The sequence below is a fragment of the Sus scrofa genome, chromosome 1 (genome assembly GCF_054392235.1).
Source record: "Sus scrofa isolate SSC_HxYL_T2T_F1_AM1 chromosome 1, Sscrofa_HxYL_maternal_Yorkshire_Landrace_v2.0, whole genome shotgun sequence".
NCBI classification, from domain to species: domain Eukaryota; kingdom Metazoa; phylum Chordata; class Mammalia; order Artiodactyla; family Suidae; genus Sus; species Sus scrofa.
The window spans coordinates 7,641,102-7,667,367 of record NC_139383.1 but is presented as its reverse complement, the minus strand read 5'-3'; the positions used below and the strand labels follow the sequence as shown (position 1 = coordinate 7,667,367).

At 41.3% G+C, this 26,266-nt stretch overlaps 1 protein-coding gene and 1 long non-coding RNA gene across 12 annotated transcripts in view; one reads left to right on the top strand and one right to left on the bottom strand.

Moving 5' to 3' along the window:
- The window catches only part of WTAP (WT1 associated protein), a 29,185-nt gene extending 12,075 nt beyond the window's left edge, over positions 1 to 17,110 (top strand). For 3 of the 9 annotated variants that reach the window (XR_014812068.1, XM_084971210.1, XM_084971153.1), the window contains exons 4-8: positions 2,972 to 3,030; positions 4,298 to 4,425; positions 8,865 to 9,605; positions 14,721 to 14,875; positions 15,810 to 17,110. Coding sequence is in view for 6 of the 9 variants with exons in the window: in XM_084971210.1 (XP_084827336.1) it covers positions 9,601 to 9,605; positions 14,721 to 14,875; positions 15,810 to 16,390 (741 nt within the window). In the remaining 3 variants the exon portion in view is untranslated. 9 annotated transcript variants of the gene reach the window in all.
- A 2,119-nt stretch (positions 17,111 to 19,229) lies between these two features.
- On the bottom strand, positions 19,230 to 26,164 carry LOC146405905 (uncharacterized). 3 transcript variants are annotated; one of them, XR_014843818.1, is made up of 4 exons: positions 25,720 to 26,164; positions 24,198 to 24,579; positions 20,402 to 20,562; positions 19,230 to 19,361 (listed from the first exon to the last, which is right to left on the bottom strand). It is a non-coding gene; the product is annotated as an uncharacterized LOC146405905 (long non-coding RNA). The 3 variants fall into 3 exon arrangements; XR_014843819.1 differs by having other exon boundaries at positions 20,402 to 20,553; XR_014843816.1 differs by lacking the exons at positions 24,198 to 24,579; positions 25,720 to 26,164 and adding an exon at positions 22,408 to 22,716 and having other exon boundaries at positions 20,402 to 22,298.
- Positions 26,165 to 26,266: the final 102 nt, after the last annotated feature.

The window sequence follows — 26,266 nt, the reverse complement described above, 5'->3', positions numbered from 1 at the left end:
AACTTCTAGACTGACAGGTAGGTAACCTGAATTTTTTCTTGTGGGGAGGAAATATTCAGGACATAAACTTAAGCATTTGTGTCTCATGTGTATAACCTGCTATAAGCAAAGACCCCGTGCTCTTACGAAGCTTTCAGTTTAATAAATGAATGGACTTGTTCTGATGTGATTTTTTTTTTTTCCTTTTCTGTTAACATGTGAAAATGTATCCTTAAGGATACACTTCTCTTTGTGGAATAAAGCTAAGTTGTTATTTCTCATGACTGTGATCTTGGTCAACTCATTTAATTTTATATTCTTCATTTTCTTATCTGAGGTTTGAAGGAGTTAGATTAAATTACTTTTATTTTAAATTACTTTTAAAGATTACTTTCAGCTCTGAATCTATGTGGTTGTCTTATAAACGTCTTATTAAAGCAGATTGTCAATTACTCATTTTTTTATTTTAAATCAGAAAATGGGATCGCACATGTTTTGTGTTTTATAACTTAAATATATTCTTTCTGCGTTTTATCACTATGGTAAATTTTTTACGAGATCACTTTTTTTGTTGTTTTTTTTAGGGCCCCACCTTTATGGAGGTTCCCAGGCTAGGGGTTTAATCAGAGCTGTAGCTGCTGGCCTATACCACAGCCACAGCAACACCAGATCTGAGCTACGTCTGCAACCTTCACCACAGCTCATGGCAACGCCAGATTAACCTACTGAGCAGGGCCAGGGATTGAACCCGCAACTTCATGGTTCCTAGTTGGATTCATTTCCGTTGGGCCACAACGGGAACTCTTGGGATCACTTTTAGATTGAAATAAAATTAATGTTTTTCATTGGCAGCCTTTGCAAGGTCATTTAACTTCCTCCTCTAGAAATTTTAAGGAATTTTTGCTTGAAAAACTGAGTGGATTTAGCAGACTGGAAATAGAGGAGAGAAAAGTGGTTTGTGAGATAAGGAAACACAAATGACGTGCTCCATTGTTTCCTGAAGTCTGCCCCCACCACCACCACCACTTAGCTCCTCTATTGCAGACACAAGCTTTTTTATCTTCCTTTGCCATAATTTCACTCACAGGATCATTTGTTTTGTTTTTCGGTCTTTTTTTCTTTTTTTCACTGGTGGCATATGGAGGTTCCCAGGCTAGGGGTCTAATTGGAGCTGTAGCTGCCGGCCTATGCCAGAGCCACAACCACGCCAGATCTGAGCCGCATTTGCAACCTGCACCACAGCTCACGGCAATGCCAGCTCCTTGACCTGCTGAGCGAAGCCAGGGATCGAACCCGAAACCTCATGGTTCTTAGTTGGATTCGTTAACCACTGAGCCACGACAGGAACTCCAGGATTGTTTTTCTACTGATGATGTCTTAATTTTCCCACACATAAAATGTAAATAGTATTTTAAAATACTCTTATCATTTCTTATTCTCAAATAATTCCTTTGGCTAGTATGTGCAGTCTCTTTTCTTGATTTAACTGTAGGGGATGAAAGCAGTGCTATGATCTCAATTTAAAAATCAAATAGCAGTTTTTTAAGTTACCTGTAAGGTTTTAAAATTACATACAATTTTTTTGTTTGTTTGTTTGTTCTTTTTAGGGCTGCACCTGCGGCATATGGAAGCTCCAAGGCTGGGGGTCAAATCATAGCTGTAGCTGTCGGCCTACAGCACAGCCACAGCAACACCAGGTCCTTTACCCACTGAGTGAGACCAGGGATCAAACCCGTATCCTCATGGATTCTAGTTGGATTTATTATGCGCTGAGCCACAGTGGGAACTACAATTTGTGTTCTTGTCATTTTGACTTCTTTCTTTAGGTACTTCTCATTTGACTGCAGTTTTTTCCTTATTAATTCTCTTGGTGATTTTAAATTAACTGTTACCTATTTAATTGCTGCCCCCCTCCCTCGGTCTCCTTGATAAGGATAGTTTAGTTGAATTTTTATATTTCTCTAGTCCAATAAAATAAGTAATTCTTACCTAACCTCCTTAGAACACCTTAATTCATCTGTAAACATTGAATGAACTCCTGTTTGTGTCCTAGGTTGTAGAGGCCATAAAAATAAGAATGCCCTTGGCCTAGTTTTTATATAGAAGGATTAGTTTGATATTACAGAATAGTTTTGCTGTATGTATTAATATGTCTCATAGCAAACTTGTCAGAGGTTTTAAGATTGTAGAACTATTTCCTGAAGTCAAAGTAAATTTTGATTAGCTGTAACTGAAGAGCAGCTTGAAAAGTAGCTTTTCAGTAAGCAAGGTAGCAGACAGGTTACTCTCCAGAAGCAGTTGCTTAAACATAAGACTGGAGAAAGTTTGTCATCTGCAGTAATTGTCAAGAGCAGGTAATATGGCCTATATTTTGAGGGTAGAGGAATATAACAAAAAAAATCATTTTCCACTCTTAGAGTGTATGGCATTTATGCAAGTTGTTTCTGCCAATTAGATATGTTTGGGGTTTATTTTCCCTTGAATTTTTTTTTTTTCTTTTCTTTTCAGCTATAGTTCATTATAGGATATTGAATATAGTTTCCTGTGCTATAGAATAGGCCCTTGTTTAGACTTTTAAAAAATGTGTGTTCTCTTTTTCTACCTTGAGAGAGTCACGTGGTGTTTTCACAAAAGAGGCAAGATAACCTTCATTCCCTTAGAATTAGGCACATTTTGTTTGAGGCAGACAGCACATCTGAAAGAAAGTCTTTCATTCATCTTCTGTAATCCAGGCATCATGCTAAACATCAGTGAGACAAAGTCCCATATGGTGTCTGATCTGACCCAGGGGAGCACCTCTTGGTGTATACTCTCCACAGAAAGCACTCTTCTCTCTGTTTCCGTTTTCCTAACTCCTGTAAGTTGAGAAGGAATGGTTTTGAAGTGACTGATTTATTATGGGTTAAACTGGATTCATAATTATCTCAAAATGGAAGGGACCCTAAAATTTCAACATGGTAACTAACATGGATTTATTTTATTTTTGTACCAGGTGGAAACAATACGAAGCATACGTGCAAGCTTTGGAGGGCAAGTACACAGATCTTAACTGTAAGTTTGAGTTGAGCTTCCTAAAGACATGTGACAGTTTTCTTTTAGATAGTTGTTATAAGCACAGGATAATTGGTTTTACTGAGCAAAGTTTTGCTGATGCTTCTTCAAGCATTTACTAAGGGACTATGTCCATACACTTTGTTGGAGGTGGGCAGATAGGAAGGTCAGTGAGACATGATCTCTTCTTGAGTCACTGGAGAAGACTGACAGGCAGTAATCTCACAACAGTGGGACTCAACTGAACCCCCGGGTTCTGAGAGAGCACAGATAGAGAAATGTACAACCACTTGAAACGTCCCTTGATCCGTCCCTTCCGTAGAGGAACTTGAAGTGGAGCGTGAATTACTGCTCTGAAAGGGAGGAGTGTAGAAGCAACTGGTATTAAATTCATGATGGCTCGATTTGTAACAATATGATATAGCTGTGTATTTATGGAGTTTTCAAAACCTAAAAATAATACAAGAATTTATCTTGAGACCATTTGAGGTTTTTTGTCACTTTTCACTGAGTTGGAGTAACATACTCTGTGAATATAAAAACCAGTACGGTTTTCCAAGTTGAGAAAGCTTAATGTCCTAAAATTTCCATTATTATGTAAGTATGTTGTAATCCATCTAAGTGGTGAATGTTATAAAAGCTTAGAAGAGGAATGTCCATGCAGTCAGTGGACATCTTTACATTGAGTGAGTTGAAAACAGTATTAATCAGAACTTGGTGAATATTGTACAGGATTTAAAAATGCAAGTCGTGAAGTTTCCTGTGTTTGTTGGGAACAGATTAGACTGTACCAACATAATTCCGTCTCTAGCATTAGGCGGTTGTGGACCACCGTAAACACTACCAAAAGAGCACTCCTGAGCAGGAACAAATTTTCTCGTTATAAAAGTAATTTGGGGAGTTCCTGTTGTGGAACGGCAGAAGTGAATTGGACTAGTAACCATGAGGATGTGGGTTGAATCCCTGGCTCTTCTCAGTGGATTAAGGGTCTGGCATTTCTGTGGGCTGTGGTTTAGGTGGCTGTGGCTGTTTCCGGCAGCTGCAGCTTCCGATTCAGCCCCTCGCCTAGAAACTTCGTATGTGTAGGTGTGGCCCTTTTTAAATAAAAGTAATTCAGATAGAAACCAAAGACTTTGATCTTTTACAGTGGTTTTCATTATCCTTGACAAAGGCAATAAGAATTTTCATTTGATTAGTTCAGTTTGATCTTGAAACTGTATTTCATAATGTTTTGGGATTTTTTTTTTTTTTTCCTTTTAATCATTAGCTAATGATGTAACTGGCTTAAGGGAGTCTGAAGAAAAACTAAAGCAACAACAGCAAGAATCTGCACGCAGGGAAAACATCCTTGTAATGCGCCTAGCAACCAAGGAGCAAGAGATGCAAGAGTGTACTGTGAGTATTTCAGAGGCTTAAAGTCTTCAGAGTAACTGGGTTTGGGTTCGCATTGCTACAGGTATTAACTAATAAGTACTAAACTGCTTTGGGCTTAAATATACCAAATGTAAAATTTTGATAGATAACCCCTCATTATTGGTTTTAAAATAATTTTTTGTGGCCAAGGATATGAAAGTTTCAGGTTATTCTCTGCAATCTCCATGATTTATGAGAATTAGTATAATGGTTCAGATCTCTTTAAGTAACCGGATATCTAAGAGTATAAGGAACATTTACTCTTTACTAAGATAGCCATCTGATTAGGTCATCCTCTGCTAACTTTACCCCTTTTTGCATAAAACTACTTTTCTCTTTTTTTCCCGCCGTTGTAGGACCACACCTGTGGCATATGGAAGTTCCCAGGCCAGGGGTCCAGTCAGAGCTGCAGCTGCCAGCCTACACCACAGCCACAGCAACACAATCCGAGCCATGTCTGCAACCTCTACCACAGCTCACGGCAACACTAGATCGATAACCCAGTGAGCACGGCCAGGGATCAAACCTGTGTCCTCATGAATACTAGTCAGGTTCCTTAATGCTGAAAAAAACAGCTTGGACTCCCAAGATTTTTTCTTAGCGTCGGCGACTTCTACCATGTCTCCTTTTTAATTTTTACATCTTTCATTTATACTTTATTTGCCATGCCTGTGTAGATCTGAAATCTAGCAACATACTTGATTGATCACTTAGCTCTGATTGTAAATTTAGATTGTTTTATGCTCTCTTTGACAGTCTTAACTCTTTTTTTACTGTTTGTATATGTAAGTTACATAAAATAGAGACAGTTCTATCCCCATTGTTTATAATCTTAAAAGCTGAAATTTTCTCGAATCTTCAGGGCAGGCAGTTCTATTTCTGTCTCTTCTTTCATCAATAAATATTCTTTAGGGGTCAGTCATAATTCTTAAACTTCCTGTGCAGAGATTGTCCATATTTCCACCAGAGTCTTTAGTCCCTCTTCCTTCACTTTTTCAAAACAACTTATCTGTTACTTTGCTAAAGAAGAGTAGCCTTTGTTATTTTCTCTACCCCCTCAGCATTCCTTTTGTTTCTACCAGCTTAGATTTCAGCTTCACTGACACAGATTTTTCTTCTGTGGCGTCACTAATGAGTGTATTAAGAAATTTCTCTTTCATTTATTTATTTATTTTTTATTATTTTCCCACTGTACAGCAAGGGGATCAAGTTATCCTTACAAGTATACATTACAATTACATTTTTTTCCCCACCCTTTGTTCTGTTGCAATATGAGTATCTAGACAAAGTTCTCAATGCTATTCAGCAGGATCTCCTTGTAAATCTATTCTAAGTTGTGTCTGATAAGCCCAAGCTCCCTCCCCCTCCCATCAGGCAGCCACAAGTCTCTTCTCCAAGTCCATGATTTTCTTTTCTGAGGAGATGTTCATTTGTGCTGGATATTAGATTCCAGTTATAAGTGATATCATATGGTATTTGTCTTTGTCTTTCTGGCTCATTTCACTCAGGATGAGATTCTCTAGTTCCATCCATGTTGCTGCAAATGGCATTATGTCATTCTTTTTTATGGCTGAGTAGTATTCCATTGTGTATATATACCACCTCTTCCGAATCCAGTCATCTGTCGATGGACATTTGGGTTGTTTCCATGTCCTGGCTATTGTGAATAGTGCTGCAAAGAAATTTCTTTCTAAGTACTCTTATACCTTCACTTAGCCTAACTTTAGCTATTGACCATTCCTACTTTTGGCTTTTTTTTTTAACCTGGGTACTTGGTTCCAAAAAGTGTCACCAAGATTTTGAATATAAGGATGTGTTTTGTTTTTCCCTGTCTATGACACCCACACCACCCCTCCCCTCCAGTTTTTTTTCTTTCAGGATTTTCACATCTAATGGCATGAGTACTACTTACTTCTCAAGTGCTCGGTCTCAAAACCATTTAATTCTTACTGCGATACTTAGGATCCTAGATTCTACCATTTATTCGTTTAATAGTTTTAGGTTTTCCTGTTGACCTGGCACTATGCTAGATGCCTACACATCAAAGGATGACTTTTACCTTCAGAGTGCTAGCACCTGGGACAGAGTGTGAATGGATGGTGCTGATGGTACTGTCTCAACCTCAGTGGGTCTTGATTTCTTTCTGTCTTTGGAGTCCTGCTCTTGCCATCCTAGCCCAGGTTCTTCTTAGCACCTGCTGTTGATTCACCTCAGTAACTGCGCAGGCAGTTGTGATCATATTAGGCATCATCAAAGCCTTTGGTGATGTCCCATCACCCCTTCCTAACCTAGATTTTACGGTTTTTTCCCAACTAGAACCTAACTTTCTTCAGCCACATTTTTTTAACAGCTCTCCTCTGCACAGGCCACTGTTCTTTTCAGTGGGATGCAGAGTGAGGTTTTGTAGAAAGGGCAGCAGGCACAAAAATACAAGGAAATGGCAAGTTTATGTGTAGCACATGAGGGCAGTTTGCTTTGCCAACCTGTACACATAGATGTGACGACGACGTCAGTGGCAGAGAGACGGTGTTTTCTTCAGTGACGGCAGTCATGGTGTTTGTTACCTGACATGATTTGTTCCTGTCAAATTACCTTAACAGTTGGCTTTATATTGAATAAAATAGTTGTAGTTTTTGGCTTAAAATGAGTTGTTTTAAAAAATCTCCTTAAGGAGTTCCTGTCGTGGCTCAGTGGTTAACGAATCCGACTAGGAACCATGAGGTTGCGGGTTCAATCCCTGGCCTTGCTCAGTGGGTTAAGGATCCTGCGTTGCTGTGGCTCTGGCATAGGAACCTCCATATGCCACGGGAGCGGCCCAAGAAATGGCAAAAAGACAAAAAAAAAAATCTCCTTAAGTTAGAAGAAAAAATAATTAGTTCCCATGTGCTCAGTGAAATAGTAGTTGAATATATTCCTAATCCACTTAGTGTATTTGTATCTTTTACTTAATTTATAGTAAAAATAAAATAATTAAAAATAATAATAAATTTGAAAATAAATTACAGCTGCCTAGGAAATGTTAATTTTAAGTCCTGTTTGAGGTTTAGTGTGGAGCAGGATCTTGAACAAGATTTACCCTGGGTGTGAAGGAACTGATGCATTTAATACTAATAACCTGTTTCATATTTTAGAAATGTATTTTTTAGTGTGCTAGAAAGTAGTGCAGTCGAAGTTGAAATTGAAGGTTTCATATGTAAGTAGAGGGATTTGGTATGATGGGAAAAGCCCTAGGTTGGGGGTCAGGAGGCTTAAGACCTAGGATTCTAGTTTCAATACTAGCACTGAACTAACTATATTCTTGGACAATTGGCTATTTAATCTCTCAAAAAAAAGCAGTTTGGATCAGGTCAGTCACCTTACAGCTCTACAAAGCTGTGATTTAAATCTACTCAGAAGGAAAAAAATAATTATATACCTAATTTTGAGTTAAGATGTTGTTTATAAAGCTATAATGCCAAGTCGTAAATATGTAAGTAATACATATTTTTAAAATTTAGAAATGCAAATATGTCTTCATACATATCTTGTACCTGGTATGTTTTTAGGGGGTTCGAACATAGAATAGTTTCCCATAAGCATAGATTTGAATGAGTAAATGACTGTATTCTAATATCTTCTTGTCTTCTGAGCACCGCACCCACGGCATATGGAAGTTCCCAGGCTAGGGGTCAAGTTGAAACTACAGCTGCTGGCCTACACCACAGCCACAGCAACGCCACACATGAGCCTCATCTGTAACCTATACTACAGCTCACTGCAACACTGGATCCTTAACCCACTGAGCAAGGCCACGGATTGAACCCACATCCTCATGGATCCTAGTTGGGTTTGTTAGTGCTGAGCCACAATGGGAACTCCATAATTAATATTTTAAACTTGGCCTTTTTTTCAGTGGGCATCACCATTTTTAGTAACTGTAACACTAAATTTTTTTATGTGGTTTTTTTTGGGGGGGTGGTACTCTTTTGGTTGTAAATATGTAATCTCTTTATTAAAGTTTCCAGCAGTTCCTGTCGTGGCTTAGTGGTTGACGAATCCGACTAGGAACCATGAGGTTGCGGGTTCAATCCCTGGCCTTGCTCAGTGGGCTAAGGATCCGGCGTTGCCATGAGCTGTGGCGTAGGTCGCAGACAAGACTCGGATCCCTCATTGCTGTGGCTGTGGTGTAGGCCGGCAGCTACAGCTCCGATTGGACCCCGAGCCTGGGAACCTCTGTATGCTGCGGGTGCAGCCCTAAAAAAAGACAAAAGAGAAAAAAAAAATTTCAACATGGAATGTAGTCAAAGAGCTTTATTCCTACATGGATAGAGGGAGGGGCTTAATAAACAAGTTGGCAAGTCCAATGAATGAAGGGGATTTTATCCCATCTTCTTAGTCTCTTCTCTTTGTTTGGTGGTAACTAGGTTTTTTCCTTTGCACAGACTCAAATCCAGTACCTCAAGCAAGTCCAGCAGCCTAGCGTTGCCCAACTGAGATCAACAATGGTCGACCCAGCGATCAACTTGTTTTTCCTAAAAATGAAAGGTGAACTGGAACAGACTAAAGACAAACTGGAACAAGCCCAAAATGAACTGAGTGCCTGGAAGTTTACGCCTGATAGGTAAACAAATCATACTCCCCAGTCAAGACTTCCCTGACAGTCCCACTGCGAGAAAGCTGTGGTGGGACAGCCACGTACTCGTTTCCACACCAAGACTCAGACTTTTTGAGCCAAAAAAGCCACATTCTTATACTATCCAGCTTGTTATGGTTAATGTAAAACTTACCAGATGAACCTTGTGTTTCAGCTTTTTTCTCTTCCCCCTCCCCTTGCTTCAGAGGCCTGATGGCGTCGGACTATTCCGAAGAAGTGGCCACCTCCGAAAAATTCCCCTTCTAGAACATTAGACACTTGAGAAATGTTTGTTTGAAGAAAATAGAGGGAGAAACAGAAGTCTTAAGTCTGTGGCACACACTGTGTCTTCAGACAGTTTGGAGGAATGAAAACCTAGAGATTTAAAATCATGAATTGAACATGTAAAATTCCAGTAAAATGTAAAGATGGAATATGCATCGCTCTTAACCTTGAGCATAGTGACTTAGAGACACTGTGTATCAGTATTGCCAATAAGACTGTGGACTTCACCATTGTTGTTGAACTTCTGGGTCAAAACCTAAATGAGGTGAATTTTGCCTTTAAAGGGTTTATTTGCTAAGAACCAACAATAGTCATGAGAGAATCAAATAATAGATGTCAGTACAAGTAGATCATATATTTAACCATTTAGTTTGGGGCTCTGTCTTACTTGACGGGGCCTTCAGTCAATGTGGTTTTACTCAATGGTTTGTTCTTTGAATGGTTGCTAATGCTGTAGCTGGTCTTACTGAGGACTGTACAAACATAAAGGTGTGGTACCAAACTTCAGGTTCAAACTGTTTGAAGCATTATGAACATTCATTTCACAACTAGACTGTATAAGGATATTGGCTGTGATGAGACTCACTGCGGTACTTTTTTCAGTAGCGAAATTTATTAAACCCCCATTCCATTCAACAGGCACATGTCGAAAGAGCATTGTCGTTGGTGTTAATGGGGGAATGTGTTCCTTCATTGTATCTGGGCCTTTTGTATTACACTCTTGATATTAAATTAAATGTGCCTTGAAGTAGTTGGTTTTTTTTTTTTTTTTTTTTTTTAAGTTCAAGGATTACGATGATGATTTTGTTGTACTTTTAACATTTTGATTTTGGGGGGCTGTGGAGAGCAGACTGATTTTGAAAAAAATTGTTGCTGTGCTCTTCAAAGTGAAGGAAAAGGCTCTGTGTCTCAGTTTTTTTAAACACCGACTTTTTCCAGCTGGTATCAAAAGACAAGGAGACCTGACGCTTGTTACTTTCTGACACCTTGTCCCAGGATATTGCATTAGAAATTAATGCGGGACAGCTCCCCAGGGTGCCTGCCAGAAGACTGGGGACAGAATGTATTGGAACTGTGGGCTGGCCTCAGTGAGACGTTTTGTGAATTGGCGGGGCAAAGGTGTAGTGATCATTTCTGGCAAATTCATTTGATCATTTAGATAAATGAGGCATTATTTTCTTCATGCTTCCATCCAATCCTGGAGGTGAATTTTTTTCGTCAAATCATTCTATAAGTCACCAGTTCGAATTTTCACTTGGTAATAATGGAGTCTCAGATGAGTGGAAGATAAATGTTCCAGATTGTCCCACCGTTTTAAGTGCGGTTTTAACAAGGGTGACTTAAGTTCTCTTAATCATTCAAATCAATTGTAAGTATCCTGTATGTCTGTGCTTTAGGGAACTGATGGTGGGGCAGAGGGTGGGTTGAAGAAGTGGTTTGTGTGACTTCACAGCAAGAAATCCGCTTCTAAAATTCTCACTGATTGTGGGGGTTGGAGGGTAAGTAACCACACCTGTCGGAAATTAGCTGATTGTGCCCGAATTAAGGCTTTTGTAAATATTTTATGCCATTTAAGATCACAGTAGAAATGGCTTACCTATTTTTAGTAGGTCAAGAAATAATTCATAAAATGTATTCACAAGTACTCATCTCTCTTTGCCACTTAGGTAACACTTTGAGGTGGGTTTTTTCTTTCTTATTTTCCACTTTGAAACCACTTTGAGATGGGTTTTCCTTCTTACTGTGTTATTAATGAGATAACACATGGTCGTGTATAAAATTGAAACAGCCTGAAGAAAGGAGGCGGTGAACAGTGAGGGTCACTCCTGATGTGACCTGGCCCTTCCACATTCTATCCCTCAGGAGTAGGAACCACTTCTTAATTTTGTGTGTGTCATCCAGATGAGTTTTGTGCATGTACGTTAGTTATGTATATGTGTTGGTTTTAAGCAAACGTGAATGTGCATTCATGTCACAGATTTTCAGCGTGACTTTCCTTCATCTCTCACTTTATTCTTGGACATTTTTCCATTTTTTAGTACATTAGGTTACTTACCATTTTTAATGTTTATTAAATATTTCTATTGTATTAATGGATCATAATTTAATCACCTGTAAATGGATTTTTTTTTTTTTCTTGAAGAAGCTGTAAGCCAGAGTTTATGGGGTACTATATAAATACATCATTATATCGCTCTATCAGTATGCTGGAATAATTCAAATAGAACGGATTTTTTATATATATATATATATATATATGTGTGTGTGTGTGTGTATATATATATATATATATATATATATATATATATATACTTTTTTTTTTTAAGGGCCGCTCCCACACAGCATCCATGGAGATTTCCCAGGCTAGGGGTCTAATCAGAGCTACAGCTATTGGCCTACACCACAGCCACAGCAATGTCAGATCCAAGCCACATCTGCGACCTACATACACCACAGCTCACAGCAACGCCGGATCCTTAGCCCACTGAGCGAGGGCAGGGATCGAACCTGCAACCTCATGGTTCCTAGTTGGATTTGTTTCCACTGTGCCACGACGGGAACTCCTTTTCTGTTTTAATTTAAGAAAGATTCTCTGAACTTGTCCACTTCAGTTGAAATATTTCATACATGTGACAATGCATATATTTTAGGGTAGTTAGAGTAAGGGTATATTGCAGTATTTTGACAGATGTTTCATTTGCCTTTAAACATTTAGCTATTTGGGTGTGCACCTCCCAAATACCCTAGCTCCCTTCCCCTTGGTAACAAAGCAATCTGTAGTGTCTCTTCTTTTATAAGTCCTTCTCTTAAAACCATTTCCTGTTTTCTTTGTGGGTTATTTGACTTTAAGGAATGGGTGGGATTATTTTGTGTATGACTTCTAAAAATTATTCCAGGAGTTCCCTTGTGGTGCAGCAGGTTAAGGATTTGGTCTTATCCCTGCAGCCACTTGGGTCGTTGCTGTGGTGCTTCTGGCCTGAAAACTCCACATGTCGTGGGCACAGCCAAAAGAAAAAAAAATTCCAAAGACAAATTAATTATAAGTGAACTCTTGCCATTTTTGTGATACGATGAACACAACACAAATTTTACATGATGTAGTAAAATGACAATGTTCCAGAATGTTATGTGAAGTGATAGGATTATTTTAGAACAGGTGTTTATAGAAAGGCATGACTTCATAAATGAAATATTTGTTCATTAGAATTTGTGATACTTTCTGTGAGGTTAGTCAGGACACAATATATTGATTTTACAGTTTTCTGTTTTTAAAAATGTAAAAGGTTTCTCAGGATATTTGGTAAACATTGGTGCCATATACTTTGCAAGAAAACAAAGTTGTGGGTACATAGGCAGTAAAGTGGAAGGGACGCCACTGTCTGAATTCCTTATTTGATTTCTAAACTCCTGTTATCAGTAGAGGCTGAAGTCTGAGGGTGCTAATAGGAAACGGTGCGTATCTCAAGCTATAACAGCAGGGAAGAGTAATACCAGCCAATAAAGTTGCTATGGAGGGTAAAAGTGTGCACAGCAGCTGCAAAAATGGAATCAAAAGCCCTAATATTGGAGTTCCCATTGTGGCACAGTGGTTAACCAATCCAACGAGGAACAATGGGGTTGCGGGTTCGATCCTTGGCCTTGCTCGGTGGGTTAAGGATCCGGCGTTGCCGTGAGCTGTGGTGTAGGTCACAGACGTGGCTTGGATCCCGCGTTGCTGTGGCTCTGGCATAGGCTGGTGGCTACAGCTCCAATTAGACCCCCCAGCCTGGGAACCTCCATATGCCACGGGAGCAGCTCTAGAAAAGGCAAAAAGACCAAAAAAAAAAGACCTAATATCAGTATCTCAATAAAACTTCATTGCTTTTCTTTAGCCTCTGCAGTAGCAATGAATTGATCGCTTTTAAAGGGTTCTAATTTAAGTATATAATCTCAATTTTACCTTTGAGGCTTTGATAGGGACAGTTTGATATTCTTGTGATGGAGTAAAGTTCAGAATGGCCTTATTGGTTTTTAAAAAAATTGCTACATGGAACTTTAATTTGCCTGTTAAATTACTTAATGCATCTCATCCTTAATATATAGGATGAGCTTTGCATTTTTGCAAATTGCTGTGGATATGCATGTAGGTATGTAGTCTATTGCACTAGCACTTGGTAACTAATTTGTTGTAAGTATGGTACTCCTAATTTGGCAGATATTCATGTGTGTGCATTATTTATGATAAGTAATTTCAGTCTTGTTTTTTGTGTCCTAGGGATAATCTTTTACAACACGGAATAAATCTTTACCTCATACCAATATTAAATTTTCAGAAACTGAAGTTAGGGATTGATGAATAGAAATAGGCTTAAGGTTTTCTAAAGACAGTTATGGAATGGGCCTCACCAAATGCAGTAAACATTCTTGTGAGAACTGCCTATTAAGAGGCATCTTTATAAACGCTGATCTAGCAAGAATCAGTACACTTTTCATATATTTAAATATTTATAGGTACTGATTTTTATGTATTAGATACTTTAAAGAAGTATAGGTTTTTTGTTTGTTTGTTTGTTTGCTTTTATTATTATTTTTTTTTTTTTTACTTTTTAGGGCTGCACCCACAGCATATGGAGGTTCCCAGGCTAGGTGTTGAATCGGAGCTGCTGCTGCCGGCCTACACCACAGCCATGGCAACACAGGATCCGAGCCGTGTCTGTGACCTGCACCACAGCTCACAGCAATGCCAGATCCTTAATCCATTGAGCAAGGCCAGCGATCAAACCTGCGTCCTTATGGATGCTGGACAGATCTGTTAACTGCTGAGCCATGACAGGAACTCCAAGAAATACACTTTTTTAAAAGTTATTTTCAATTTTGGCTGCTGCATGCAGCAGCTTGATGTGGGATCTTAGTTCCCAGACCAGAGATCAAACCCAGGCCTCAGTGGTGAAGGTGCCAAGTCCTAAGCACTAGACCACCAGGGAACTCAGAAGTATACATTTGTGGTTGATGTTTACTTTTCAAGAACCTTTCTGTTCATAAAAAAGTACCTTAGTGTTTTATTAATTTGAGCTTATCTGAAATGTGTTAACCGGCCTGTTTTTATTTCAATTATAATTTGGGATAAAAATAAATTTTGGAATTGGTTATTAATGTACTAGAAACAACAAGTGGCCATTTAGGTACTTTTTCTTTAGGTTTTATTTTTGCTGCTGTGTTGGCAAAATACTGAACTATGCAAGATGGACGTATTCTGGAAAAGAAGATGGTAATTATAGGGAGGCATCTGCTGTGATGTAGTTTTGTTCTGTACGTGTTACATCTTTTGCTGTAATAATTGCAAACAAAGAAGTAGAGAGTTATGTTTTCATTTTGTGATGAATGGCTCTTTCCTTTGCAGCCAAACAGGCAAAAAGTTAATGGCGAAGTGTCGAATGCTTATCCAGGAGAATCAAGAGCTTGGAAGGCAGCTGTCCCAGGGACGTATTGCACAACTTGAAGCAGAGTTGGCTTTACAGAAGAAATATAGTGAGGAGCTTAAAAGCAGTCAGGATGGTAAGGGGTTTTTTGAAAAGTTTGGTTAACTGCACTGGCTTTAAACTACTGCCAGGCATGAGTATTATAGATGAGGGTCTGTATATGTAATCCCTGCCAGTGGTTCTATAAAATTATAAATGAAATATTTCCAGGTGAGTCAGCGAACAAAGCCATTTAATTTTAGTGGTGTCCCCCCCCCCAATTGTGTAAATTGTTGACTGTGCAAATTTCATAAGTTTTTGTTTCTAAGGAGTGGGATTTGGCAAAAGATAGGCTGTTGTATTACTAAGACGTTATCTAGCTATATAAGTTTATGTTCAGTGTTCAGTATTTTTAAAACTGCCTTTTAAAAGCGATAGTTCTTAGCTCTTACTACTTGTAAATAGAGCAGACTTTGTGTAGTAGTAAAAGAACCCCCCCCCCCAAATGTGTTCTTAGCACTTAATAGACATGTAATTTTTTTAATCAGTTCCCAAGAGGTATTTTCTCTGGCTTTCGTTCATGGATATGGACTAACCCTTGGTTGCAGCATAGGCTTCTTTGGAGTATTAGAGTACCACACTAACCCACTGACTACTAGATAATAAACGTGCCGTGGAGCACTGGCTAAGAGGCTGAGGAGTGGAGAGGGGCCAGACATGTGAGCCCCTAGGTAACCATCCATGGAGCAGATTTTGTGGGCTGTCCATTAGTAGTATTTGGCTAGATAGTTTGAATCCGTTCAAACTTGGTTGCTTTAATATATTTAAGTTTTCGCCTTCCCTTGAAAACAAACCCATTGTTAAACGGCTATTTTAAAATTCCAAACAAAATTTTAAAATATTCTTTGACTTGGGAATTTTATCTGTTTACTTAAACATTTACTGAGTGCCTGGCTTTGTGCAGGCAGTAAGAAATATTTCCAAATACGTTGTAAGAGACATTAAAGTAGGTTTGACTCTCCTTTGCACAGAACTGAATGACTTCATCATTCAACTTGACGAAGAAGTAGAGGGTATGCAGAGTACCATTCTAGTCCTTCAACAGCAGCTGAAGGAGACCCGCCAGCAGCTGGCTCAGTACCAACAGCAGCAGTCTCAAGCCCCAGGCCCGAGCACCAGCAGGACTCCGTCTGAGCCTGGAGGACAGGCAGAGGCCACAGGGAAAGACTGCAGTCGTCTGGCCAACGGACCAAGTAATGGCAGCTCCTCCCGGCAGAGGACGTCTGGGTCTGGGTTTCACAGGGAGGGCGACACGACCGAAGATGACTTTCCTCCTTCTCCGGGGAGCGGGAATAAGGCCTCCAACAGCTCAGAGGAGAGAACTGGCAGAGGAGGTAGTAGTTACGTAAACCAACTCAGTGCTGGGTATGAAAGCGTAGACTCTCCCACGGGCAGTGAAAACTCTCTCACACGCCACTCACATGACACAGACTCCAACCCTGACCCTCAAGAGGAGAAAACCGTGAGTGGGAAAGGTAGCCGAACTGCGGGTTCCCGCCACGTCCAGAATGGCTTGGACTCAAGTGTAAATGTACAGGGTTCGGTTTTGTAAAAAAAAAAAAAAAAGAAAGAAAAAAAAAGAAATTCCCAGCAAATTTTTATACAGTGTCATTTAATTTGGGAGAGGATATTGTCCAGAAAATTAATGCATTCTTTTGTCACAATTAGCCTTTTTTGTGGGGGTGTGTCTTTGTTTTTGTTTTTTTTTTTTTTTTCCTTCGACTTTTCTTTCTTTGCTTTAAGACCTCTGCCACTTGGGAAATTGTAACAGTTAATTACTTTGAATGTTGCTAAAAGGACATTTTGTGTAGGGTCAGGTTATTTTTATATGAGTTAATGTGAAGTTGTAAATGGAAATCTTTCCTTAAAGTATAACATACTGATGTCTGTATAAATCTGTGTCTACCCTAGAAGCTGTGCTGTGGAAGGCGTTCTTACTCATGCTGTTACTGTACTTCTGCACCATTTCAGACGTGTTAGCGTAGATGTGGGTTTATGACTGCCGAGTTTGCCCAGTACAGTAGTTTTATCACTAAAAGTTGGACTTGTTGATGCAGTCCTATAGTAGTTTCAGTGTTAGATACAGTTTTTTCCACTATACATCTGTGCATTTTCTCTTTAGGTGACTGAATGTTAGTTAAAGAAATTTGTGTGCATAGTTACTCAGTTTTTATGAACTGTTGTATCCTGTTAATGCATATGCTCTGTGACTCCAGTATATCTTACCTGTACTGACCAAACCTAAATAAAGATTTTTATTGTAACTCCTTAAGTTCTTTTTTGTTTTTGTATGTGTGCTTAGCAGTTCTCATTGAACTGCTGAATGTCTACTCATTATTCTTCCAAATACCACAGAGGTGAAACTTTTAAGTCTATGCGTAAATTTAACAGTGAACTTAATGTTTTAAAAAATGTATGCCTTGTTTTGCAAAATGAACGTGGAGTTTATTTAGGTCTACACTTTAATGTTTTAATGTAAGAATAATTGTTATAAAATATTTGAAACTACAGAAAATAAGTCACCCAAATATTTGTTAGGTTTAATTGAAAACTAGACTTTGTGCAATGATTTCAGGTAATTAGGTATCTGTAGTAGGTGGTGTTTGTTTTAAAATACCGGCCACTGCTCCTGATTGGACTAATAACACCTGCTAATATTACATATTAAGGGAGTATAGGGTGCTAGGTTGAAGGTGAAATGTTTTAAAGAAGAAAAAATGTTTCATTTCCTGTCGTATTTTAAACATTAACTATCACGGTCTTTGGAATTGAATGGCTTTTAGAATAATTTTTCACATCTGTGGTTGAAGTAAGATTTTCGCTTAAAGCAAAATACTTTGTTTTAGATATTACTTATCAGGAAACTCCTGAAGTGGACTTAAAATAACATTGGAAACTGAGGAACAACTTACTTGAAAATAACTGTTTTTGCTTGTTTAACTGGCTTACAGGTATATCTGTTATTCGTGATGTATTTAAAATACTGCACTTCTAAGAGTTCCCTGGGGACCTAGGGGTTAAGGATCTGTCCTTGTGACTGCTGTGGCTTGGGTCACTGCTATGAGCCAGGTTTTTTGTCTTTTTAGAACCACACCCATGGCATATGGAAGTTCCCAAGCTAGGTACAGCCTACGCCACAGCAACAGCAACCCAGGATCCTCAACTTAGTACATGAGGCCAGGGATCAAACCTGTGACCTCAAGGATACTAGTCAGGTTCGTTACCACTGAGCCACAACAGGAACTCCTGTGGCACAGGTTGATCCGCAGCCCAGGAACTTCCGCACGCCCTGGGCACAGCCAAAATAATTAAATACTGTACTTCCTGTCTTTCCATGCTAATTTTTTTGTGCAGTCTTCCAAGTTAAAAACCTACACAACTTTAAAATTTACCTATAAACTTTCTGGTGTGTACTAAAATACTAGTCTCTTGGTTTATTAAGTACTGTGGGCTTTGGCATTAGGTTTTATTATGTATATCCTTTTAACTTGTTCAATTTAAGCAAAAATGGAATTTCTGGAGTTACTGTTGTCGCTCAGTGGTTACAAACCTGACTAGTATCCATGAAGATGTGGGTTCGATCCCTGGCCTTGCTTAGTGGGTTAAGGATCTGGCGTTGCTGTGAACCGTGGTGTGGGTTACAGGCGTGGCTCAGATCTGCAGATGCTGTGGCTGTGGTGTAGGCTGGCAGCTGCAGCTCCAGATGTCCCCCTAGCCTGGGAACTTCCATATGCTGCAGGTGCAGCCCTAAAAAGGAAAAAAAAAAAAGGAATTTCTTTTCCTTGTTGGTGTTATATAATTACCGGTGCATGTAAGAAGAAACTAATTTTCAAGCTGCTGGTAAAATTTTAGGACTAAATGTAATGGAACTAATATGTGTCACAACCAGTTATCCTGTTTCTGTTGACTCTGCATTAATGGATGAGTGACTTAGGCAGAGAGAACTTAAGACTGTGAAGCATCAGTATTCTTTTCTGGAATTGGATGCTTTATTTGCTGGCATGACTATGACAAAAGAGGTGGCAAGGAGTTCCTGTTAGGGCACAGCGGAAACAAACCCAGCCAGTATCCATGAGGATGTGGTTCTATCCCTGGCCTCGCTCAGTGGGTTAAGGATCTGTGAGCTGTGGTGTAGGCCAGCAGCTGCAGCCCCAATTCAACCCTAGCCTGGGAACTTCATATGCCCCGGGTACAGCCCTAAAAAAGACCAAGAAAAAAGAAAAGGTGGTAAATCGTAATGTAGGTTGAGAGACTGACTTCAATCTGAATGGGTTTGAACCCTGGCTTCACCATTGATCTACTTCACGGCCTGGGCAAACCACTTGCTATCTGCGGCTCAGTTTTCCCCTGTAGAGCATTAAATGCGTTAATACATGTAGAGCGTGCACAGTCATGCAAGCACGTAGTGACTGCTCAGGAAATGTTCGCAGTTACCGTTACCTTGAAGTTCCAGTCCTGATCACAGACCATCTCCGCTGGCCACACTACTCCAAATGTAAGTTTTTTGGTTTGGAGAGTTTCCACTGAAAGAGAAAAGACAGCTTTAATTGAATGGACTGTGATACCTTCCATGGAAAAACGAAAAGCTGCCTTAAGGCCACACAAATGCAAAGTGCCCAAGAGTCCTGATGACTCCTGGAAATGAAACCCAGCATTTTGCACCGCCAAAGGAGGTTATGTTAAGGGCAGTTCGCTTGGGTAAGGACCAAAATTATAAGAAAGTTTCGATGTCTCTAGCATTATTTCAGAATTACACTATGAAGGTAGTAAAAAAGGCCTTAACATTTTTTGACGTCTTTTTGAGTTCTTAACATGCCAGAAAGAAAGTAACATTTTATATTTTTATCATCACTTCATGAGACAGGCACTTGTTATCCCCATAAGAAATGTGTGTAGAAAAAAAAAAAAAAGTCTTTTAGGAGTTCCCCTCGTGGCTCAGTGGTTAGCGAATCCAACTAGGAACCATGAGGTTGCAGCTTCGATCCCTGGCCTTGCTCAGTGGGTTAAGGATCCGGCATTGCCGTGAGCTGTGGTGTAGCTCGCAGACGTGGCTCGGATCCCGAATTGCTGTGGCTCTGGCGTAGGCCAGGCGGCTGGGCAGCTACAGCTCCGATTAGACCCCTGGCCTGGGAACCTCCATATGCCGCAGGAGTGGCCCTAGAAAAGACCAAAAAAAAAAAAAAAAAAAAAAAAAAAGAAATGTACTTAGGACTTGCCCTTGCGGCTCAGTGGTGATGAACCTGAGTAGTATCCATGAGGACTCAGGTTCAATCCCTGACCTTGCTCAGTGGGTTAAGGAGCTGGCATTGCCATGAGCTGTGGAGTAGGTCACAGGTGAGGCTCGGAGGCACATACCTGTGGTTGTGGCATAGGCTGGCAGCCACGGCTATGATTTTGACCCCTGGCCTGAGAATTTCCATGTGCCGCAGGTGTGTCCCTGAAAAAAAAAAAAGGAATGAAAAGACTTGTGCTTAAGAGGGTTCAGTACAAAGCAAAGAGTTGGTAAACATAGGAGCCGCCCTGCGGGGGGTGCTGTCATGAAAGCTTCTGAGACAATACCCACCTCAAAGCTGGTAGCTGGACCAGGTCTGATGCCAAGAGCTGACACTGTATGCTGTGCCATTCTGCCTCCTTCATCCTCTTGAGTAGGAGGAAAAGTAACTGAGCTACGAAGGATGACGTCTCATAAGCCTTCTGAATGGTTGCTTTGCTCGACTAAATGCGCTGGAAACAATCACATGAAGTGGCAAGGCAGCGACGGGAAAAAATGCAAATCGCACAAATTCCAAGTATATAGCTCAAGACGCTAAGGTACAAGGGTTTGGCTAAGAATAGTGGTTAATTTAGCCCTTGAAGTTCATAACTGGTTTGTGGGCAAAAGGATTGAGACTATTTTGCAACATCTGGCATTACTAGAGGATGTACCAGTTGCCATCTCTTGACATAGGATTTAGTGGATACGACTGCTGGGAAGGTTTTAATGAGGGGGAACAGGTGCTTGTTACGTGGGGCTCAGCTCACAAGATGCTAGTTCTCCTGGCCTCTCAGCAGTATTTGATGCAATTGACCACTCCAGTTCCTGAGACACTTGTGCAAACGTAGTGCAAAGCCATCCTAGCTGAAAATTTTCTCTCAGATGTTCCTTATTTCTCGTCAATAGCGGTTTGTCCCCTAACCCAATCGTTGCCCACTGCTCTTCTCTGATGACACTTTCTTGGGAGCTCATTTATTCCGTGATTACATAGTGAGTACTTTTACAACCTGGATAATATCATTTCATTGCTTCTGAAGCTGGACCATCATGAGGGAGATGTAATTTTAAAAATGATTCTGAGTTCTCTTGTGGCACAGTGAGTTGGGCATCCAGCTTGTCAATGCAGGGCTTGACTGCAGTGGTGTAGGTTCGATCCCTGGCCTGGTAATTTCCACATGCCCTGGGTGTGGCCAAAAAATAAAAAATAAAATAATTCTCAGTATAATTACGGAAAACAGTATGGAAAAACCTCAAAAAACTAAATATAGAACTACCATATGACCCAGCAATCCCACTCCTGGGCATATATTCAGACAAAACTTTTACTCAAAAAGATACCTGCACCCCTATGTTCATTGCAGTCCTGTTCTCAAGAGCCGAGACTTGGAAACAACCTAAAAGTCCATGGACAGATGAGTGGATTAAGATGCGGTATGTAGACACAACGAAGAGCTACTCAGCCAAAAAGAACAAAATAATGCCATTTGCAGCAACATGGATGGAACTAGAGATTCTCACACCAAGTGAGGTATGTCAGAAAGAGACAAGTACCATATGATATCACTTTTAGCTGGAACCTAATAGGCATAAATGAACCTATCTACAGAAAAGAAATTCAAAGACATGGAGAACAGATTTGTGGTTGCCAAGGGAGAGGGCGAAGGGAGTGGGATGGACTGGGAGTTTGGGGTTAGTAGATGCAAGCTCTTGCATTTGGAGTGGATAAGCAATGAGGTCCTGCTGAACTATGTCCAGTCACTTGCGATGGAACATGACGGAAGATACTATGAGAAAAAAAGAATATATATGTCTAACTGGGTCACTTCGCTGTACAGCAGAAATTGACAAAGGTGTCAATCAACCATAATAAAATTTGTTAATGATTCTCAGAATTCCCGCTGTGGCGCCATAGGTTAAGAACCCAACTGCAGCAGCTCGGGTTGTTGTGGAGGCATGGGTTTGATCCCCGGCCCAGTGCAGTGGGTTAAAGAATCCAGTGTTGGGAGTTCCTGTAGTGGCTCGGTGGTTAACGAATCTGACTAGGAACTATGAGGTTGCGGGTTCGATCCCTGCCCTGGCCTTGCTCAGTGGATTAGGGATCCCGCATTGCCGTGAGCTGCGGTGTAGTTTGCTGATGCAGCTCAGATCCCACGTTGCTGTGGCTCTGGCGTAGGCCGGCAGCTATGGCTCAGATTCGACCCCTAGCCTGGGAACCTCCATATGCTGAGAGAGTAGCCCGAGAAATGGCAAAAAGACAAAAAAAAAAAAAGAAAAAAGAATCCAGTGTTGCCACAGCTGCAGCTCCAATTCAATACCTGGCTCAGGAAATTTCCTATGCCACAGGGGCGGTCACTAAAAATTAAATAAAAATAAAATGATTCTCTTCCTCTTTCACCTGTTCATTATCCTTAGTGCCTACCTGGCCTATGTATGGCTTTGAGTAGATGGTGAGGAGCAACTAAAACGAGGGTCCTCCTGAGCCGAGGCGCTGGGGCACTGAGCAAAAGCAAGGAACTGTCGTCTCAATTTTTGCTGTTGGGTTGGTTCTGAATAGAACCTCTGGGCAGGAAATAGGTGAATATATTCCTTGCATCCAGAAGAGTGTATTCATCATTCATTTAGATACGTAAGGCACTGGACACAAAGAATATACATTGGTATTCATTCATATTTAATTATAATGCGCTAGGAGCTGGGCATAAGATCATCTTGCAAAGCTTGTAGAGTCTAATAGAGACAGGTGAAACTAGGAATTTTGGAGTTCCTGTTGTGGCTCAGCGGATTAAGAGCCCAACTAGTATCCATGAGGATGTGGGTTCGATCCCTGGCCTTGCTCAGTGGATTAAGGATCTGGAGTTGCCACAAGCTACAGCGCAGGTCAAGATGTGGCTGGGATCTTGGCTGTGGCTGTGGTGCGGGCTGGCAGCTGCAGCTCCAGTTCAGCCCCTAACATGGGAACTTCCATATGCCCCAGGTGTAGCCCCGAAAGAAAAGAAAAGGAAAGGAAAGAAAGAAGAATGAAAGAAGGGTGGGAGGGAAGGAAGAAAGAAAGGAAGAAGGAAGGAAGAAACTAGGAATTTTAACACATAAATAGAAAGATGAAATTGGGCAGAAGATGCCTGGGGCATCACATGAAGGCGATAGGCAGGCTTCCTGGAGGAGGAGGTGTCTAGGTGGAGGGCAACATGGTAGGATGGTTAACAGAAGCATCTCACTGAGACTTGAGTAAAGAAACAAAGGCTTGAAGAGGTGGGTATAATGAGTTGGGTTTAGACGTGTTAAATCTGATGTGCTGTTGGCACAGAGATGATAACTGAAGCCATGGGAGTGACCGGTGTTACCCAGGATGCCTGTGCAGAGCCAGAACCGTATATTAAGGGGCAAAGTGAGCCCGCAAAGGAGAATGAAGAGTGGCCAGAGATGTAAGGGACACTGGGATAGAACAGAGCATGCAGTTAAGGGACAGGCTCCTCAAATTCCTCCAAAACTCCTGTCTTGGGACAGGAACACACGCTGGAGAGCCAAATCCCAACAAGAGTGTGTTGCTGAGTTCCTCAGATTCCAGGGATTCCATCACGACTCCAAGCCCTAAGGATTTCTCCTGAACATCTTATCCAAGCATGTCCTTTACCCCAGGGCCTGTGCTCTAGTTATCTTCTGTGTTTTATGTGGCGCATCCACATATCTCTGCATAGCCTTTTTTTCTTACTGCACCCTCAGCATGTGGAAGTTCCCTGGCCAGGTATTGAATCCAAGCCATAGCAACTACCCGAGCTGCTGCAGTGACCGTGCTGGATCCTTAACCTGTGTGCCACAAGGGAACTCCCTCCGAAGTCTTAATATAAGTTCCCACAACCTAATGAGTTTTCAATCCACTTGAAAACTCTCCAAGGGAATTCCCGTTTACAGTTTTCCCTCCACAACCTTGTAATACAGTTCCCTTGTCCTCAAGGAGCTATGCTTCCTGCCTAGAAACTCTTTCCTTCCTTGCTTATTAGGCTATTTCTCTTTGATTAATCAAACATCTAAAACTCCTAACTTGCTACCAGGAAGTCAACCTGGATGAATCGGGATGCTTCCGGTAGCATGTAACACAACAGCTTACCTGAGACTGGCCTAGAAAATAAGGAAAATTGGAGTCGGAAGATCAGAAGTTGAGTGGATTCTGGAGTCGGTCTCAAAAGACGTCCTCAAAAGGCCACAGTTCTCTCCATCTCTGCTCTGCTGTCCTTGGTGTTAGCCCTGCAGTCCTGCTGACTCCCCTGATGCTCAAAAGGGGGGTGCAGCAGTTCCAGGCATCACATCCAGACACCACAACGTCCAGAGGGAAAAAGGATCCATCTTTGTAACTTGTGGAAGTGAGAGGACCTTTCCCGGAGCCGCCCAGCAAGCTTCCCTTCACATTTTTTGTGGCCAAGATTAAGTCACATGTTCATTCTGGAATCACTGTCCAGGGCTCAGACTAATTATTTGGAGTAAAATGGATGCTGGGAATCAAACATTATATCTGGGTTCATGGAGAGCCGTGCAAAATATCATCTATTCTTTTTTTTTTTTGTCTTTTTGCCTTTTCTAGGGCCGTTCCCGAGGCATATGGTGATTCCCAGAGTAGGGGTCTAATTGGAGCTATAGCCACCGGCCTACGCCAGAGCCACAGCAACACAGGATCCGAGCCATGTCTGCAACCTACACCACAGCTCACGGCAACGCCGGATCCTTCCTTAACCCACTGAGCAAGGCCGGGGATCCAATCCGCAACCTCATGGTTCCTCATCAGATTCGTTAACCACTGCACCACAATGGGAACTCCAATTCTTTTTTTTTTTATTATTATTATTACAATGGTTTAATCAGGATAAGTGTACTCCAAATAACTTTGAAATTCCAGCCATCACTGATCAACCCACCCGAGGACTTAACCTTAACTCAAACACACCTTGTCAGGATTAATAATTAATAATGGTAAATGTTAATTACCCAAATGCTTGGAAATCTCCATATCTGTGGCAGACCGTAATCTCTCTACATGCAGCCCCTGGGGATGGTTAAAGCTTTTGAATAATATCATGAAAATGCATTAACATCTGTTTGATAAGCATTAAGCAAGTCCCTACTGTGTGTCCAACACTGTCCCAGGTGCTAGAGAGAATAAGACTGGAGTTCCCCTTGCGGCTGAGCAGGTTAAGAACCCGATTAGTATCCATGAGGACTCAGGTTCAATCCCTGGCCTAGCTCAGTGGGTCAAGGATCCAGCATTGCCTTGGGAGCTGTGATGTAGGTCGCAGATGTGGCTCAGATCTGGCGAGGCTATGGCTGTGGCATAGGCTGGCAGCTGTAGGTCCAATTTGACTGCTAGCCTGGGAACTTCCATATGATGCAGGTTCTGCGATAAAAAACAAAAGTACAAAAAAAAAGAGCGGGAGAAAAAGACAAAACAAGACCTCTCCCTGGGAGCTCTGGGAGATTAGACTACATTGAGGATTGCGTCCACGGGAAATAGCCAGAGCTGAGACTGGAAAGTGACTGGGGCCAGGCATTGAGGTTCCCAAGGAAACTGACAGATTTTGAACCTTGCCCAGTAGGGGATAGGAGATTGGAAAAGGTTTTAAACAGAAGAGTGATCCAACCTGTTATTAACGCGCCTCTCCTTCCAGACTGTCCCTCTTGTCAACCAGAGGACCCCTTTTGATCTGGGGGACACTGAGACACTGCGACTTCCTCACACACCGCTACAGCTCATCTTCCAGGCTAAGAAGGCCAACCCCACAGAAGGGCGCGGAGTCCTCCCACTGCACAGAGAACCAAGTCAACCCCTAAGTGAATTAAAACAAAAGAACTTTGGAAGCCACGAGAGCGAGCAAAAAGCACATGAGAACCGCCCGCAGGCCTGCAGGTGGCAGGACTCCACCTAAGCTCAAAATAGACAACCTTATCCCCCCAAATAAAAACGTCAAGACAGGAACGACAACGCCGGGCTGCTCAGATTAAACTCCACACTGGCGGTGGGCTTAGGCCTGTGTCCGAGGTCCACCTGCGCGTCCTGGGACCGCGGCCCCCTCAGCCCCGCCCGACTCCGCCCTCGCGCCTGCGCATTGGCGCCCGCGGAGGAGGGGGCGGAGAGCTGTCTGAGGCCCCGCCCCCCGGGTTGCCTTCTCAGCCGCAGGGCGGGGCTTT